We start from the raw sequence: 19899 nt of genomic DNA, 5'->3' as shown, positions 1-19899 counted from the left end.
TATTAAAGGAAAAAAATGTGCTAAAGTGCGTTATAATTCACTGGTTCACTGTTGAAATCCGGTTCAGGTCACAAGTGAAAAGTCTGGTATTGACCTGCTGTACCCTCTCGGAGCGCAGGGAGGGGGCACATGGTGGCACTGTACGTGGTTGCTCCCTACATAGTACTTGCCTCGTGTGCCCAAGTGCATCCTTCCACACAGGCAGCATGACGACAGGTTTAATGGCACACTCCAGGATGGCTAAGGCGAGCGCAAACTCCCTGGCTTTACTGCACATCTGAACAGCCTTAATCCAGTTAGACCTGTTGAAGGGAGGGTGGGGTAGATATGTTTTAATGTTTTAAAGGAGATAAATTCATTTCACACAGTTGTGCAATGTACCACACGGGTACAGATCATGTTTCAAGACAGTAAACAGATATATAACCTTTTGACACAAATGAAAGTCCTAATGGAAAAAAAAAAAGACAGATACAGCACAGATGTGCAAAATTACTGTTCATACCCTCCTTACAAAAAGGGTCTCAAGATTAGAATAGGGCTTCTACGTTTCACATTAGCTGTATTAGTTGCCAGTTAGAGATTTGGCAAGCCATATTAGAACAGGTTGGCATGCCTCACCTGTGTGAAGCCCAGTTGGGGTGCAGGAAGGGTGCTGGCACGTTGTTTTCCAGCTGTATGATGGTCAGCCTCAGTGTGGAGATGGTCAGCACCTTGGAGCCGTGCACAGAGCCGTTCCACTTGAAGTCACCGGCGGGGGTCATGCAGAACTTGTGGGACAGGTGCCGTCGCTTGTCGTGGTCCTCACGGTGCTGGTGCTTGTTCAGGGCCATGGCGTTGGTGCTGTACTGGTTGTGGTAGACCCGGTACTTCCCCTCCTGGCCCAGCTTGAAGTAGTTGCTGAGGTTCCCCTTCATCACAATTTCCTTCCTGGTACTTAGTCGGGAGACTTCGCCTTGAGAGTTCACCACCAGGACCTAGACAAAGCAAGAATCAGAATGAAATGCAGGTCGCCATGATGTCACAGCACGTGGAATATGGGTCATGTGACAAAAGGTTATTAAAGATATCTCTTCTGATTATTTTTTATTTGAAGGGGTCTGCCACTCACCTCTTTGCCTTCCTTGTAGTACTTGTTTGCCTCGTGGGCTGCGGCAGCGACCTGCTGGCTCTTGAGCAGACTCAGCTTGCTGTCTGGGTTCCGTAACCGCGTGACCATCCGCGTGGAGCCGGGCGTGCCCTTCCCACTCGCTGCTCCATCGCTGCTCTCCGCTTTGTTTTCACCTGCAGAGAACCCAATCACGACGGTACTCTTCACTCCCCCAAACACAGTGCCCACTTACATAATCAACATAAGCAGAATTACTGTTTAACTTTCAAACTTACAGGCATGAAAACAGGTCTAAGAAAAATATTTGCAATCTGGGGAAAACAGCTAACTTAGGATGGATGGGAATAAGACACCTGTTGCTTAGCAGTTTTTATCATTGCAGGATTTCAAATGAGCCTGATTAGACAGAGTATAGGCAACACGTTCAGGTGTGCCTTACTCATAGTAAAACTAGACATGGATCAAACTGCTTGCAATGGGAGTCTTATTGCCATCCCTGAATTTATGACATTTGCATTTTTTACCGCAAGACACTGCATCTACTTTATAAGCAGATCTGTTTAATTTGGAAGAGTGAAGAGATTAATCTGCTTTAAAAAACCCAGAAGGGCTACCTGTCTCCTCTTGACTGGCGACTGAAGACTGGGAGGACTTGTCAGCGAGGTCCCCCTCGTCTGCTGGTTTGGGGGTGGTCGAGTTGTGGGGTTCGTAGGAGGAGGTGATGCTGCTGCTGCTGTTCTCATCGTTCGCTTGTGAGGACGGAGGGACGGGGGTCGAGGCGCTCTCTCCATTGCTGGAGCTGGCCTCTTCTGCTTTATCTGAGTGAAGCACGACACACACAGAAACAACGACATTACAAAAAAAGGAATACTGCCAAAATGTACCTTTGCTTTGAATCCAGTTCTACCCACAGAGCAGACTGCAAGCCTCTAAAAACAAACGTTTCATATCATGGGGATTTAAAAAAAAAAAAAAAAGTTCAGTGCAACACTTCCCCCTTGTGGCACAGGCAAATAAAACATTGCACCTCAGTTCTATAGGAAGCTGTGTGGTCCAGTGGTTAAAGAAATAGACTTGTAACCAGGAGGTGCCCAGTTCAAATCCCAGCTTAGCCACTGACTCAATGTGTGATCCTGAGCAAATCACTAAACCTCCTTGTGCTTTTGTTTTTCGGGTGAGACGCTGTTCACAGTTCACACAAAAGAGTCTCATATTCTGTAAAGGGCAACTATGAAAGGCGCTATATAAAAATAAAGATTATTATTATTATTCTACAGCAATTTCCAGCTTCTCAAACAGCATTCCTCTCTCCACGCAGTAATCTCTCCAGTGAGGGGGATGTTATTTTAAAGTTTCCCATTTGTATTTATTTATTTATTTTAAAACATATTTTCAATCTACAATCTGGGCTATGAATTATTCTTACTAAAATAAACTAAACCTGCATATATATTTTTGTTGCTTCTTTAAACATCTTGTGGTGCTAATTGTTTGCCACTCTGCTGCTGCTGCTCTAAATGCTCAAATAAATCCTCAATGACTTTTTAGAACTATGTAAAATTCAAAAACGTGACATGTGGATGGACGCTTCTACTATAGCCCTGTTGCATGCGACATACTTCCCCGGTGTGTGCATGTTGGAGGGGGGGTATACGATAATACTACAGGACTCCCATTGCAGTTTAATCTTAAAGGGCTTGCGACATCTAGTGGCACTTGTGTAACTGAGCTCAAAGTAAACCAAGTGCTATGCAATGGGAATTGTATTTCCATCCCCTGCTCTGTACCTGCAGCGTCCTGCTCAGCCTGGGCAGCTGGCTTCTCCTCAGGTGTCTGGCTGGTAAGGGTTGCTGCTTGCAGAGCCTCCGTCGTGCTTTTCCCTTCCTTTGAACCCAAGTCCTCTGCAGCAGGGCTGGTGCTGGGGGCTGCAGACTGCAACGTCTCTGAGTTACTGCTCTCCTCCGCACTGAGTGAGGCTGCTGCTGCTGCTGAAAAAATTTACAAACACAGGCAGCAATTTGTACGAGACATGAGTGAAGGAGGTGAGGGCTCCTCCAATAGGTATACAAGTGATTAAAAGGATCAGAGCATCCCCATCCTCAAATTTAGAAAAATAAAACCCAGTATTTAGCAATTACTCTTACGCACGAGTATTCTCTAACTCCCTGAATGTTTGCACTGTTCTTCATTGTATGCAGTGTTCCAGAGCAGGTTCCTCTGGTAGGTGGTATGGCTTACCCCTCCCCTGCTCGTTCTCAGGCTGCTCCGGTGTTGTTTTCGGTTCCTTGTCCTGGTGTGGTTGCGATGCCTGCTCCTGCTCCTGCTCCTGCTCGCTCTTCTCCGGCTCGTGTTGGCTCTCGCCCCCGCTCTCCTTGCGCATCTTCGCAGCCTCTTCAGCTGCTTTCCTCTTCACTTCTTCCAGCTCCGCGTCCTGTTTCGCTTTTAACCGCTCCAAAATCTCATCTTAATATGATATTGGGGGGGGGGGGGGGGGGGGGCAAGAGAATGACCATTAAAAAAAAGAAAAATGCAATTTCCTCTGAACAGAGTTTTGTTGGATGAATGAATGAATGTCAAAAGAATTATTCACTGCAGAGGGTTTGACAAAAGTTATAACAGCTCTAAGAACAAATGTTCTGGCTGTACTTATATTCCGATAACAAAGCAATTTACCAGAACTTGGATAAATGTATGTATTTCTCTTGCTGCAAGTATAACTGGTTTGCATTTCCCATCAGCCCCATTGTTTAAAAACAAAACATTCTTCCTGTTAGCATGCATGCAATAGCTTCACTGCTGGTTTATGGCAGGTATGGAGATTGCAATACGCACAACTGGACAGACTTGGACAGCTATGTACACAGCTGTAAAGTCTTTTTATTTTGTTACGTGTGTATTTAATAAAGAACAGTAAGTGTGCATGAAGCTACACTAATGCAGAAGTTTCTTGAATAAATAAATAAAATGGACACAAAAGGTGCGTCTGAGAGAGTGCTTATCCAAACCCTGCTTAACAAGCCACCTCAGTGAAATGAATACATGTCTACCCTGCAGTCTAAAAATAGCCATGCAAGACAATTAACTGCCTGCTACAAGGAAAAGCTGGGTGCAACAGTAACAGATTCAAGCACAATACAACTTGTCCAGTAGGACTTCAAATCAGTTTATAAACTGGAAGAAACTTAAAAAAAATAAACTAAAAAACATTATAAAATGTAGACTGTACAGAGAATTGAACTTGAAATGCACTAAAACAGTCCGTTTTCTTTTTAATAACTCCAGTAGTACAACCCCTCTGCCCTTTCATCTTCAGTTGTATTTATCCATGAAGATGCTTCTTGATCTCTGTCTACATAGGTGCAGAATGATTTCCACTGTAGGAGGCAATGCATACTTGGTTACAGTGTGAATTACAGTCTTTCCAAATGTTCCTATGTCTCCCAAGTATGCAGTAGCTGCTAGGCACCTGCCAGACATAAATCAGCTTTCATAAGCGAATGCTCCAATGATTCACGAATCAATTGGAGTTTCACACATCAAACACCAGTCAAATACACGCTCGCTTGTATCTTGCCTAGAATTAAAGTAGATAAATATTGAAATCTCCACTTCAAGGTTCCAAGTGAACAAATACACACATCAAAATGACTAGCAGGCACAGCCAATTTAAAAAACAACCTTTTTTTTTTTTTTTGACAAGGTCGGCATCTTTTACAGGTAACAAGCACAGGGTGTCTAACTGCTCAGTATCACTACCAACGCAGCCTTTCTTCACCTGAATCCATTATAGATACCCGGGCAGGTGTACAGCAACACTGAACACCAGCTCGATTCTCTCCCTGCAGAGCTGCCGGCCTTCAGGACAGTCTCTAGTGAAGGTGTGCTGTATAGTTGATCAGTATCCCGCACCTGCTAGCCTTTTAAACCTTTCCCTCAGATCTTCCACCTGGAATACTGCTCATTTTTAAAAATGCTTTTTCAATGAATACACCAAGCCTGCCCCCCTTTGGAGGTCACTGGAAGCTTCTTTTTTTGGAATCTGCTACAATATAGTATGCTAAACTTTAGATTTTGATATTTCCTTTTAAAATGATTTGAAAGACAAAACAGAGACCTATACTGCTGCAATTTATGGCTAGCTAGTCGTGGATTTGTATCTTGGTAAAAATCAGTAGAGTGCTCCTTTCCTATTTCAAGATTCAATAATTCATGGTTATGTTTACAGTAAATTGTCACATGCTATACTTCACTATTGTTTAAGTGCAAGGCAGATAAAACACACAGGTAGCACTGTGTTTTGACATGATTAGCACGGGCTAAAGCCTGTAGCTTTTGTAAAAACTGAAAATAACAGGATCTGTTTGTGTTGCTGTACTGGTCTGGGGATAGGTGTCGCTTACCGTTAGCTGCTGTCAAAAATGACTTGTTATTGCCACTGGCTTTGTTGGTGAGATCCTCAGTGATGTCCATGTGAGAGTGAATTTCCTCTCTCATTTCTTCCAGGACTTTACAAAGTTCACTTTCCCAATAGTCCTTGTCCAGGCGTTCAAGCAGTTCTGCCAGCTGAACCTTTGTGCTGTAGTACCAAATAACCTTCTTCTCGTGTTCCCCATCTTCCTCTCTAAACAATGAAAAACACAGTAAGGGAACTAACTGGCTGTTGTTGGCTTTTTGTAAAGCGCCCTGGGATGCTTGCACACGAAGGGCGCTGTGCAAATTACACTGGTATGGTATGGTAGCCACAGGACTTATTTATGCCAACAGACTCCTAAATGTAATGATGTCAAACAGCAGTCTACATTCCCACTAGGATATAATGTACTACTTATTTATACAGTCAGCATTCGGATATATGACACTCCGATACATGTCAGTCGCGTTTTACCGTCGTCCTATTAAGAATAAAATCAATTCCCATGATATATATATATATATATATATATATATATATATATATATATATATATATATATATATATATATATATATATATATATATAACAAATTAATGCACTTGCCCGTCACACACGATTTCCGACACACCAGTTTTCTGATACAAAGCCCATCTCTTCAACGTTACAATTGACTTGTTTACCGTCATTTTTTATTATTTTTTTTTAATTCTGGCATGGCAAATCAGGCTGTCTTTACTGTGCGCTGCAGTTACACAGCGCTTCCTCCAAAAACAAAGCGAACGAGACCAGGCACAGAAATGTAAAAGGCAATCATTAAACAGTTTTAGATACTGTGATGCACTTTAATTGCTTTAGTGCATTTTCATTTGCAAGTGAACTGTGACACACGGGCCTTATCAAGCACTATATTCTGCAACTTTGAAGACTGACTTTGGATACTGTTACTTTATTTATTTAATTTAAATCTTTTGCTAAATTGCATTGCCTTTTCCGCAGTTCTACGCATGGGTAACATTTTGATTTCATTTTGCTGTTGTATCTTTAACGGGAATTTTTTCACACTGCTACAATATGTAACAGATTTAGAAGTATGTACTGTATTGCAGTTCACATGTTCAGTCGTCTCTTTTGGAGAGTGACATTCATATCGTTCTGAATTAAAATACTACTGTTGAAAATATAGTACTGTACCAACAAAACCCATTACAGTATATCCAAATGGAATCCGACTTACTTTTTGACATTGTATCTTTTTTGTGTTCCCTGAAAGAACGGACAAGGTTCTGTCTTTTACTGCTGCGTTATTCCCCCAACTTGTGCGCTAACAAATTCCAACAAAAGTCGCATACGCGAGTGCTGACTGGATTATGCAGAGCATTTGAACCAACTGTGTTTTCATTTTGTAGTATACATACAATTAAAATAAAAATGTTAGCATAGTATACTACCTATTTCGTGGTACAATGACAAAGCCACAGCTTGTGGAATACAGGTTACAGTGCCTTAACAGTGTTTAACATACTGCATCATTTGTATTCCTATAAAACTCCAGTATGCAGGAATATCTAAATCTGCAAAAACATTTTAATGGACAGATGGGCATGTGCAAGAACGATGCAAACAACCTTAACGTTGCAGCTAAAAGAACTTCCTTTAAAGTGACTGCCTACTCTAACAGGATTTTTACAAAGTGCAATGCACCATCTCCTGGTAATAACCTAAGAGTTTCAATCTTAGGTTTCTGTGGATTTCCCATATATATAATTTTTTATACACACACACACACATTCAGTTCACGACCATCAGTAGTGTGAATCAATATCATCTCTGAATCAGAAAATGATTGCCTGCGGGTGTATTGTGAAACCTGTTGAGGTGGCTGGGGGGGGGGGGGGGGGGGGATACAGCACTTATGCTTTTACATGCAGTATAATGAAACACAGCGCTGTGTCCACCTGGTACTGGGGGGGTGGGTCTCCCAGATATTCTGCAGCAGCTTCAACACCATGCTCTACACAAGCTTGAGCATTCACAGCCTTGGTTGAGCACTGCTTTCATTGTTGCAACTCATTTAAAAAAAAACTTAAAGGAGACTCAAGAAGTAGCCAAGTATCTCAGATAAAAGGTCCACTGTCCAGGCAACGACACAAAGACGTCACTGAACAGCCGCCCCAACAAGGGGGCACAGAGGCTTCTGCACTTTCCCCACACAGCATACTTGAATCTGCACTTGACCCAGCACGGGATACTCACAGTAAAACAATGAACCAGAGTAGTCCTAACCCATCTAGAGCCGTTATGTAACACTGGGTGTCCTTGCTACAGTCCTACCCATGTAAAACGCTAGGACTATAAAAGTACAAACTTAAATTAACGGACTGATTTACATCCCAAGTGTTAAACTCAAGAGACATATAAATGGCGGCTTTTTATTTCCTTCCAGGAGATGTCACTGGTAGCGCTGAGAACACAAATCATGCAAGTAGCGGTGCAATAATATAAAAGATTACTGCCTCCCTGCAAAATGTTACTCTCCTCTCCGCAGTCTCACGCTTTGCATCTTGAGCTTGTCTAATCTCAGAGCCATGAACTGTTGAAGGGTTGAGCCTGGTCAGCCAGTATTTCACACAGATCCTCCAATGAATACAAGGCGCACTGCTGGAGTTTGTGCTGCTGATGGCTCAATGGCTTCTTTCTGTGGCCAAAACTAAACCAATTCCAAGCGCTATCCTGGCAAACCCCTTTGTGCCATTGTGATTTCCCTTCAGGAGACTTCTTAAGTTTCTGAAGCCTCATATAAATGGACTAGATTTATTATTTATGTTATTGATTATCACCATCCTCACTACTACTACAGCTGCTGTGCCGTTTGGCAGAATTCCAAAACTGCGGTGCTAACACACCCGTGTTACACAACCTGCAGCCCAGACATTCTACACATATATATTACAAAGTCTGTTTTCTTCAGTAAAATCAAGTCTGACATGGTAACTGTTCTGGACTATTAATGGTACCATTACCAACAGTAAAGAACAGCTGCAAAAACTCTTCCTGAGTTTGTGAACAGAGCCCTGTATAATAATCCAAAATAACAGTTTATAAAAAATTAAATAAAACAACAACCACCCAAGACCAGCGTACTTACACTATTATTCTTCTATCCAGGAACCAGTATTTCCGTCTGTGTCTGTCGTAGCCGATCGGCTCCTGCCGAATGTAGGGCTTGCTTTTCTGGCTCTCTGCCACACAGTCCGTGACGCCGGGCACCTTGTGCGCCACGCAGATCTCACACTGCCACTCGTCCTCGGGCACCTCCTCCAGAGGGGGTTTCACGCACTCCAGGTGGTAGACGGCCGAGCAGGTCTCGCAGCATAGCAGGTCCCCCAGCTTGTGGCAGACTCGGCAGTGGTCGTCGTATTGGACCACCCCCTCCGACATGAGCTCCTCGCGGGCAATGTTCGTCGTGAGGAACTGGTCCACCAGGAACTGCAGCACCTTGATCTTGCTCTCCAGAGGTCCGTAGGGGTAGTCCTCCCCCTCGTGGAAGGGCAGCACATGGTGGTACTCCCGGTCGCTCTCACAGTAGACCCGCACCACCTCCGGCCACGTCATGCCGTCGATGAAGTACAAGGTGGAGTTCACGCTGTCCTTCAGGTCGGCCGGGCCGAAGCTGGTGTTGGAGGTGTCCTCCTCCCTCAGGATGGCTTTCAGCAGGGCGATGTGAGTCTCTGCTATCAGTGTGCACTGCTCCTGCCCCACCAGGGCGGCGCAGAAGTCTTCGAAGCGGAAGGGGGAAAGCCGCAGGACCGTGCCGAAGTTCCTCAGGACATCATAGATGGCCACAACGTTCAGGAGTTGCTCAGTGGGCACCAGGAGGTCTTCGGAGGACTTGGGGAGCTCCAGGGGAGGAACCTCCTTCTCCTCAAAGATCGGCGAACGAGGCCGATGAATCCTCTGCCGTCTCCTCCCTAGATAGGCAAGCAAACCAAAAATAAATAAAACAAAAGAAAGCAATGTGCTTGCAGTATATTTCTTCCATCTGTGGCTAATCAAGCTTGTATTAAAATCTGGAATGGGTGAAACTCCTATGCAATAGCAATCTAATCTAATTTCCCTGATGCATCCCCTTCCACTATGGGTTGGAATCACCCAATGCCACTGTCTCATTGCCAATGTTACAATGTGACTTTGGTTAGATCTACAAGAGTGCATTGTTGACAGGACCCAGAGCAAACAGCACACATCTGATTAGCTGAAGCAAATGCAGATATTGTATCTATTGCATTGGCAGAAATAGAGAGGGGAGGGGTTGAGAGGGGGAGAGAGAGAAGAGAGAGAAATGCGGTCAACATTTAATTTAAGTCATAAATGGAAAGAAATCTAATTACGATCACAATGTTGAAGCACGATGGTTTGAATGTGAATCAGGGAACCCTAAGAGTCAAGGGTTTAACCTTGGAAGAATAAAACCGTTCTATACGGGAATAATGAAACAGAGTAACAGACAAGATATCCAAAAAAAAGGCAGGCTAGTAGAAAAAATAACGTGCATGAATATGCAAATCCCAGATTTGAAAGAGAGCTTCAGGTAAACCTCCTTTTTAGTTAATTAAAACTTCTACGCCTAAGCTCCACTTTTGGACTGAAGTTAGCCATACTGAGGTTTACCAAACTCAACAGCCTATTATTCTGGTTTTCGGATGAAATAATAAAATCTTTTTTTTTTTTTCTTTATTGCACAAAAAAATACCACTAAAAACAGAACAAGCTACTTCACATACTGTGCGCTGTAAGGTACGACGTGTTCACAGAATAAGTAAGGATGTGTAACTGCATTAAAATCACCTTTTTAAAATATTACGCAACAATCCTGGCACTCTCCCTGGACAATTCTTCACAGTCTGCACCACATTCACGCTTGTGCAGGGTTGACTTTGTGCCTAGCCTAGATTACTGGTCTAAATACCAAAAAAACCCAAAATAAAAAGAAAAGAGATGCTCCTCTATTTACACATTGTTAGTTCAGCAGTATCACCACTGACACTACAGACAGAGATGGGGAGCAAAGCCAGCTGTGCACAAAAACAGACAGACGCTTACAGGGAATCATCATGCTTCAGATCTGAACCGGCACTCATCTGGAAATAAAGCCTTAAAAAGTCAAACAAGGGATGATAGACAGGATTCAACAACCATCAGACATCAATAGGGGGCAGTCATTCCCACAGAATCATTATAGAGTAGTTAAAAAGGTCTGAGAGCTTCAAAAAAAATAAAACCTCAGCTAAATGGAGATGGGCAAGCTGTGTTAACTGTCCAATGCCCTGGTCTGAAGAAGAAAGAAATTGTTTTGTTTTTTGTCTGCATTCTTGAGTCCCCAACAGAGCCAGTACTTTGCATTCCCCAGCAGAGTCTCAATGGCCTCTATTGTTTAAGCCATGTTTACAGTCCTGAGTGCAGAATCCTTTGTGTTATCAGTACAACAGGCGAACACCAGTGATAACTTCTTACAAGAGTGCCAGTCCTTCAGGTTTGCGTGCCACACTAGTGAAGTCAGAACATTTACATACTATTAAGATCTAATTTTGAATTACCTTCAGTCCATGACTATAGGCTTGAAAGGACCCCCCTCCCCAATTTTAACAAGTTGCTTCTTTCACTGATGTTCTGCAGATAGTTCACTGTGCATCCATATATCCAGAATGGATGGAAAAAACAGATGTGCACAGCAGCTGGATCAATCCAAGGTTTTCCTCTGAGCCACAGTGCATCGGTAAACAGCGTAAAGGTTATTAGGAAGAGTGAATACAAACCTTCCACCTGAACCAAGGGTCGCCAACCTATGGCTTCCGAGTCCTACCTGGCTCTTCGAATGACCAAATCTGGCTCTCTTGATTGAATAAGATGGTTTTATTTTTATTTTTTTGTTTAAGACGGTACTAACGTTCTGCTCCAATGTTCTGCTGCTTGGCTCCTCACATACTACCCCACTGTTCATTTAGCTCCACCTACCCTCTCCTCTTCTTGGCATTTCTATTCTGTTTTACCAGGTATACGGGTTGATTTGCTGTAACGAGTGGCTCTTTGCAAAGCACTTGCTCTAATTTTCTCTTCAGTCATTCGGCCCCTGCAGGTTCAGACCCACTGTGCATCAATTTGTACAATTACTTTCATTGCAAAAAGACCACTTTAAAACCTTAGGCTGACTTTAGGAAAACAGGATCGAACCCAGGAGCGCTGAGCAACCCCTCAGCATTAATGTGTTTTTCAGCCAGTTCCAGTGGCACTCTAAAGAAAGACAATCCCACGCTCTTACTAACGCAGCTGTGCAATTCTAAATATACAAATTTACCACTTGATGATTTCAATTGAGAAGCAAAAGGGGTCTGAGCAGACTGCATGCAAGTGACGAAGGGCAGGTGGAAACCGAGATTAAACAGAGATCTTTTACTTTAGAAACATAACAAGACATGGGTCACGAATATCAACTTCTATCCAATATTACAGAATTTTAAACATACTAAAAGCAATGAAAACAAGTACTGCCAGCTTGAACACAAACACTAAAAGCATGTAACACTGCTAAAAGGTTGGTCATTAACAAACCAAAAGGACGCGTGCATGGAAGGACCCAATTAACTTAATCCCACACAATTACAGTGGCCGACCACAGAAGCTTTACTCTCACTTTAAGACGATGACATAATTGCTTAATTTAAGGACTTACCTTCCTCAGTTACGTCCATTACTGTACTAAATGTTTTTATTTATAGAAATATAGCAAATATGAGATGACAGTATAAAAAGAGCATGCATCTAACCTGCAAACCCAACTCGAGGTAGCTTCAACAGATCTCACTGTAGTTCTATTTTTTAAGGCTTGGATGTTTGTCCAAAGGAGTCTCTTGCAATAAATGAATTAAGAACTGTTAATGCAATGCTTTGTATTGGGCTGTGCAAGCAGGTGTGCCTATCTGGAGGCTTAAACATACACATGTGAAAACAACCAATAAGACGGGCAAATACATGGACTTGATTATCACGAGAGATTATGCACACGGTAGATGCCAGTTATTAGCAACCCTGATATAGACAACTATTGGTTATTAACAACATTTTCCCAAAAACCAATCCTGTCCCATAGACTTTAATGTTAATGTAATGTTGATATTGGCAAATGCACGCTGCTTGTTGACAGCTTTATTACTAGTTGCCAGTGCTACAGAGCGCACTTGCATGGTTTATGTGCCACTGCAACTTCGCAACTGCGTATTTCTGCTAGACTGAGGCAGAATTGTGGCTTTGAAATTGGCTACAAAGCTGCAGGCAAAATTGAGATGGATTTACAGCGGGAAGTGGTACATTGTAAAACGCTGACAGCGTTAGACAATTTTTTATTTTAAAATGGTGTTCTTTAGACTTGGCTGTAAAGTACAACACATTTTTTTTTATGTTTGCTTTACTCATTGTAAGGGCAGTTGTAGTTCACCCTACTCCCTTTTTAGTTTTACACACGCGAAAACAGTTCTACGCTTGGGTATTTCTTGTTTCTCGTGTTAATTTTTATTTCTGTGCCATATATGTACAACTACGGTATATATCATTCCATATAAACACACTTGAAAACGAGGGCTTTTCGCTTATTGACAACTTTTGCTGGGAACCACGAGGTTGTTAATAAGCGGCACCTAATATTTTATTTTACATATATTATATATATATATATATATATATATATATATATATATATATATATACACACACACACTCACACACATATATATATATATATATTATTATATTATATTATATATATATGTGTATATGTGATAATTGATATATATACACATATATATGTACACATATACACATCACATACACACGCTAATATATATATATATATATATATATATATATATATATATATATATATATATCATACACACACACACACCAAACACAAACTTTGGGGGCACTGACAGCATACAGTGCACTTGAATATAAAAAAGTGTGTAAACTTACAAAATAAATGTTTTCTGGGGTTTGTGTGTGTGTGTGTGTGTGTGTGTGTGTGTGTGGGGGGGGGGGGGGGGGGGGGGGTTAATTGGTATATAGTAGTTATCAAAAGAACCCCCCTCCCCACCCAGGACAATAAAAACACAAAACACATTTTGGTTACTCAAAACAATTATTTTTCAAAACAATCATAAAATGATCCGATTAGCAACAACACGTGTATCTTATTTTAAATATGAATAAGCATGTCGGTTATGCAAAGCACGCTGGCTCTCCTGTTATATTAACCCCACTGTCCTGTGCAACTCGTGAGCTAATGCAGCTTTTCAAAACAAAAGGGCCACATGGTGCACTGTCACCCAGTTCAATTAGTATCGTGCAAACAGCACAATTACTCCAATCGTTTCTAAATATTGTGTCAATTCACCAAAGTGCATCAAATATGATCATGTCCACCAGCCACAGTAACTACGTAGTTCGGCTACGTTTGTGTACCTGCCACCTAAGGCAACTGTTGCATGCTTCTCTCATCCTAATCACTGACATCCCATCCCGCTCCTTAGCGATGCAAATACAGCAACATAATGCATTCGTGCATTGCACCTGAAAAATACGACTTAATGCACAAAATACCGGTTAAACCACAAAACGCAATTGGAACTAGACACACGATCTTTAAAAAAAAGAACTGGAGGCATAACAAAGCGTGTTTAATGAATGTGCAATGTTAGCAAAACAATGCAAATTGCAGTGCATTTCATAATATTATTAATTTAACGCAAAATAAATAAACAAATAAATAAATAAAAATAATGTAAAATTAGAATACGGGTGGAGCAACAGCAGCATGCATTTGACGTGATTGCCCGTGGAGCTGTAACTGTTAAAAGTACAAACAAACTTCACGATTACACCAGCAGTGCGACTGGGATCCTCAGTAAGCCGTGGCCTGCTATTGAACCCAGTGCATTCTCCATTTTGAACAATGCCGCTTGCTGCACTGTTGTTGTTTTTACCAATGCTAAAGCGTCCTCTGCGATTTCTAATTCATTCGGTGTGCGTTCCCCGGTCTGTCTCGGGAGATTGCACAGGGTTTTACCTGGGGTACTGCTGTACGTACTGTGGCTCCGAAAGCTGCTCTCTGTGCAGAAGCTGCCATCATCATCATCCTCGTCTTCGCCTATCTCCTCCAGGTAATCGGACTCGTCGTCAAGCGCCGCTTCTTCCTCCTCCGACAGCGGCTCCTCTTCCACGGGCTCGTCCTCTTCGGAGTGCAGGCTCACGGCATCCTCCTCGTCCTCGTCGCTTTCGTGGTCATCGTAGACCACCTTGCTGGTCCTCCTTCCCCTGCCCGCTCCGCTCCTGCCTCTTCCTCTGCCCCCCGACGCGGTGCTCGATCCCAGTTTCCTCCTGCCCCTGGAAGAATGGTGATTCCCCCGCCTGGGAGTCGCGATCTCGACCTCGGGCGCACCTCTCCCCTTTGCACCCAACACCCGCCTGGGTCTCAGACCCCGGACTGGGCCAGGAGACGGCTCCTGCATCAGCGCCTGCTTGGGCGGCCTGCCTCTTCTCCCTCTCATCCTTTACAGATAAATATAAAAAATCTATTATTTTCCCTTTCAGTTTTTGTCAGGGACTCGCCGGTGCAAACCCGGGAAAACGGGTACCGCCCGAAAGCTGAACCTCTGCAGAATTTGGAGAAGCAGTTCCGCTACAGCCCCGGGCTCAGTTAGGGAGAGAAAGCTCAAGCCGAATGGCCGGCATCCCGCTCCGGGTCCCCTACAGCCGCCATTTTTCTTCCTCTCTCTCCGTCTGCTGAAAACCGACAGCAGGCCCAGCGCGGGTCACGTGAGCGCCGTGCTCCGCCAGAGGAGCCGAGAGGAGAGCCGTGACTGAGAGCCGAGCTGCGGGGGGGGGGAGAGCCGTGACTGAGAGCCGAGCTCGGGGGGGGGAGAGAGCCGTGACTGAGAGTCGAGCTGCGGGGGGGGGGGGCTCGAGCCGTGACTGAGAGCCGAGCTGCGGGGGGGGAGAGCCGTGAGTGAGAAGCCGAGCTGCGGGGGGGGAGAGCCCTTGAGTGAGATCTCCGAGCTGCGGGGGGGGAGAAGCCGTGACTGAGAGCCGAGCTGCGGGGGGGGGAGAGCCGTGACTCTCGAGCTCTGCGCTGGGGGGGGAGAGCCGTGACTGAGAGCCGAGCTGCGGGGGGGGAGAGCCGTGACTGAGAGCCGAGCTGCGGGGGGGGGGGAGAGCCGTGACTGAGAGTCGAGCTGCGGATCTGGGGGGGGGGGGGGAGCCGTGACTGAGATTCGAGCTGCGGGGGGCTCGACGCCCCCGACCGGGAGAGCCCGAGCTGCTGGGGGGGAGAGAGCCGTGACTGAGAGCCGAGCTGCGGGGGGGGGAGGAGCCGTGACTGAGAGCTCTCTGCGGGGGCACTGACTCGCTGCTCGAGAGAGCTGCGGGGGGGGGGGGAGAGCTGACCGAGCTCCGAGCTGCGGGGGGGGGAGAGCCGTGACTGAGAGCCGAGCTGCGGGGGGGGGGAGAGCCGTGACTGAGAGCCGAGCTGCGGGGGGGGGGGGGGGGAGAGCCGTGACTGAGAGCCGAGCTGCGGGGGGGGGAGAGCCGTGACTGAGAGCCGAGCTGCGGGGGGGGGAGAGCCGTGACTGAGAGCCGAGCTGCGGGGGGGGGGGGGGAGAGCCGAGCTGCGGGGGGGGTCTGCAGCTCGGGGGAGAGCCGTGACTCGGAGAGATCCGAGCTGCGGGGGGGGAGAGCCGTGACGCCCCCCCCGAGCTGCGGGGGGGGAGAGCCGGCTGACGCCCCCCCTGCGGGGGGGGGAGAGCCGTGACTGAGAGTCGAGCTGCGGGGGGGGAGAGGCCGTGAGTGACTGAGTCGAGCTGCGGGGGGGGGGAGAGCCGTGACTGACTCTCGAGCTGCTGCGGGCCCCCCCCCCCGTGCAACTGACTCGAGAGCTGCGGGGGGGGGAGAGCCGTGACTGAGAGCCGATCTGCTGGGGGGGGGGAGAGCCGTGACTGAGCCCCCCGAGCTGCGGGGGGGGGAGAGCCGTGACTGAGAGCCGAGCTCGGCCCCCCCCCCTCCGGACTGACTCTCTCGAGCTGCGGGGGGGGAGAGCCGTGACTGAGATCGAGCTGGCGGGGGGGGGGAGCCCCCCGTGACTCGAGCAGTCCGAGCTCTCGGGGGGGGGAGAGCCCCCCCTGAGAGTCGAGCCTGCGGGGGGGGGGGGAGAGCCGTGACTGAGAGCTCGAGCTGCGGGGGGGGGAGAGCCCGTGACTGAGAGTCGAGCTGCGGGGGGGGGAGAGAGCCTTGACTGAGAGCCGAGCTCTCGGGGGGGGCTCGAGCCCTCTAGCTCGGGACTGGACTCCCCCCGAGAGCCCGTGACTGAGACTCGAGCTCGGGGGGAGAGCCGTGAGTGAGAGTCGAGCTGCGGGGGGGGTGAGAGCCGTGACTGCCCCCCGAGCTCGGGGGGGTGAGAGCCGTGACTGAGAGTCGAGCTGCGGGGGGGGGGAGAGCACTGACTCTCGAGCTGACTCGAGCTGCCCCCCCCCGTGAGTGAGATCCGAGCTGCCCTACTCTCTTGGATCCGAGCTGCGGGGGGGGGAGAGCCGTGACTGAGAGCCGAGCTGCGGGGGGGGGGAGAGCCGTGACTGGGGGAGCTCGAGCGAGGCTGCTGGGGGGGAGAGGCCTCTCGGCACTGACTCTCGCTCGACGCCCCCCCCCCCTCTCGTCACTCACTCTCGGCTCGGGTGGGGAGAGCCGTGACTGACTCTCGGCTCGAGCTGCGGGGGGGGAGAGAGCCGTGACTGAGAGCCGAGCTGCTCGGGGAGACGCCCCGTGACTGAGACTCGACCCTGCTCGACGCCGCCTGAGCCTCAAGCTCGACGCCCCCCCCCCTCCCTCGGCACTGACTCTCTCGGCTCGACGCCCCCCCCACTGACTGAGAGCTCGACTGCCCAGCTCTCGACGAGTCCCCCCCCCCGGGGGGGGAGAGCCGCACCTGAGACTCTCTGAGCTCGGGGGGAGGAGAGCCGTGACTGGCAGCCGAGCTGCTCTCGGCTCGACGCCCCCCCCCCTCTCGGCACTGACTCCTCGGCTCGCCCCCCCCCCCCTCTCGGCTGCGGGGGGTGGGAGAAGGCCGTGACTGACGAGCAGTCGAGACTGCGGGGGGGTCGGAGCCGTGCCCCCCCCCCTCGGCGGGGGGGGGGACTCTCGGCTCGACGCCCCCCCCCCTCTCGGCACCTGACTCTCGGCTCGACGCCCCCCCCCGCCTCTCGGCACTGACTCTCGGCTCGACGCCCCCCCCCCTGGACTCCTCAGCTGCGGGGGGGGGGGGAGAGCCGAGCCCTCTCGGCCTGCCCTGGCTCGGCGGCCCCCCCCCTCCTGAGACTCGACTCTCGCTGCCGAGGGGGGGGGGGGGGAGAGCCGTGACTGAGAGCCGAGCTGCGGGGGGGGGGAGAGCCGTGACTGAGAGCCGAGCTGCGGGGGGGGGGAGCCGTGACTGAGGCCGAGCTGCGGGGGGGGGGAGAGCCGTGTATGGACTCTCGGGGCTCGACGCCCCCCCCCTCTCGGCACTGACCTCTGCGGACGCCCCCCCCCTGAGTGAGAGTCCGAGCTGCGGGGGGACGGGGCAGCCTGACTGAGAGCTCGACCGCTCCGAGCCCCCGGCCTGACTCTCGGCCGCTGACTGACGGCGCCCCCCCCGCTCGGCACTGACTCTCGGCGCGACGACCCCTCCGTGACTGTCGCACGAGGCTCAGCTCGACGCCCCCCCCCCTCTCGGCACTACTGACTCTCGGCTCGACGCCCCCCCCCCTCTCTGGCACTGACTCTCGGCTCGACGCCCCCCCCCCTGACTGAAGCCGATCTGCGGGGGGTGGGGAGAGCCTTGACTCTCGGCACTGGGGCTCGCGGGGACGCCCCCCCCCCTTCGGCAGCTGCTCTGGCCGGCTCGAGAGCCCCCCTGAGAGCTCGGCCTGACTCTCGGCTCGACGCCCCCCCCCTCTCGGCACCGGCTGCGGGGGGAGAGGGAGGCTGAGTCGACGCCGCCCCCCCTCTGGGCACTGACTCTGACGGAGACGCCGAGCTGCGGGGGGGGGAGAGCCGTGACTGAGAGCCGAGCTGCGGGGGGGGGGAGAGCCGTGACTGAGAGCCGAGCTGCGGGGGGGGGGAGGGGGGGGGGGGGAGAGCCGTGACCTCTCCGAGCTGCGGGGGGAGAGGACTCTCGCTCGACGCCCCCCCCCCCCTCTCGGCACTGACTCTCGGCTCGACGCCCCCCCCCCTCTCGCAGCCTGACTCTCGGCTCGACGCCCCCCCCCCCTCGTCACTGCACTCTCAAAGTGGGCGGGGGGGGGGAGCCGTGACTGAGAGCCGAGCTGCGGGGGGGGGGAGGACCGAAGTGACTCGCTCGGTGGGGGCTGCGGCTGAGAAGCTCTGAGCCTCCGCCGACCCCCCCCCTGCGGGGAGCGGGAGGAGCCGTGACTAGAGAGTTCTCGACTGCTGGGGGGGGGGGAGCCCGTGACTGAGAGCCTCGGCTCGGGGGGGAGAGCCGTGACTGAGCAGCGACTGCGGGGGGGGGAGAGCCGTGACTGAGAGCGCGACTGAGAGGGGGGGGCCGTGGCGCCCCCCCCCCTCTGGCCTCTGAGTGGGGCGCGCCCCCCCCCCCCCCTCTGAGACGCCTCGTGACTGGACTCTCGGCTCGACCCCGCCCCCCTCTGCACGATATCGAGCTGCGGGGGGGGGAGAGCCGTGACTGAGAGCCGAGCTGCGGGGGGGGGGGAGCCGTGATTTGAGAGAGCTGCGGGCCCCCCCGTGGAGTGAGAGCCGAGCTGCGGCACTGACTCTCTGAGACGCCTACGCCCCCCCCTCCCTCTCGGAGACTGACGCTCTGACTGACTTCCCCCCTCCCCTCTCGGCCGTGACTCTCGAGCTCGAACGAGCTGGGGGGGGGGGAGAGCCGTGACTGAGAGCCGAGCTGCGGGGGGGGGGAGAGCCGTGACTGAGAGCAGCTCGCGGGGGGGCCCCCCCCCCCCTCTCGAGTCCGACTCTCGGGGGGACGCCCCCCCCCCGGAGTGCACTGACTCTCAGCTCGACGCCCCCCCCCCCTCTTTCGTGACTCTCCCCCTCGACGCTCGGCACTGAGACTCTCAGCTCGACGCCCCCCCTCTCGGAAGCCGGCACTGAGACTCTCCCGCTCGCCCGCCGCCCCCCTCTCCGGCACTGACTCTCCGAGGGGGGGGGGGGGGAGAGCCGTGACAGCAGGTCTTCGAGCCGTGCCCGTGATGAAGCCTCGACCCCTCTCGGGGGGGAGAGCCGAGTGACTGAGAGCTCAGCTCGACGCCCCCCCCCCCT

At 49.9% G+C, this 19899-nt stretch overlaps 1 protein-coding gene across 13 annotated transcripts in view; it reads right to left on the bottom strand.

Annotated features, from left to right (window-relative positions):
* Positions 1-15386, bottom strand: part of LOC121295546 (nucleosome-remodeling factor subunit BPTF-like) — a 36238-nt gene extending 20852 nt beyond the window's left edge. For 6 of the 13 annotated variants that reach the window (XM_041220299.1, XM_041220300.1, XM_041220311.1 and 3 more), the window contains exons 1-9: positions 14642-15385; positions 8672-9494; positions 5512-5732; positions 3350-3574; positions 2899-3099; positions 1726-1929; positions 1112-1284; positions 622-977; positions 171-302 (exon numbers count right to left, since the gene is read on the bottom strand). In XM_041220299.1, coding sequence (XP_041076233.1) covers positions 171-302; positions 622-977; positions 1112-1284; positions 1726-1929; positions 2899-3099; positions 3350-3574; positions 5512-5732; positions 8672-9494; positions 14642-15122 — 2816 coding nt within the window. In that variant the 5' untranslated portion in view covers positions 15123-15385. Of the gene's footprint in view, positions 1-170; positions 303-621; positions 978-1111; positions 1285-1725; positions 1930-2898; positions 3100-3349; positions 3575-5511; positions 5733-8671; positions 9495-14641 lie in introns of all 13 variants that reach the window. The other 7 variants (XM_041220304.1, XM_041220305.1, XM_041220302.1 and 4 more) reach the window with 3 other exon arrangements.
* Positions 15387-19899: the final 4513 nt, after the last annotated feature.

The sequence above is a fragment of the Polyodon spathula genome, chromosome 20, assembly GCF_017654505.1.
Source record: "Polyodon spathula isolate WHYD16114869_AA chromosome 20, ASM1765450v1, whole genome shotgun sequence".
NCBI lineage: Eukaryota > Metazoa > Chordata > Actinopteri > Acipenseriformes > Polyodontidae > Polyodon > Polyodon spathula.
The sequence above is the reverse complement of the archived record's forward strand: the minus strand, read 5'-3'. Positions and strand labels throughout refer to the sequence as shown.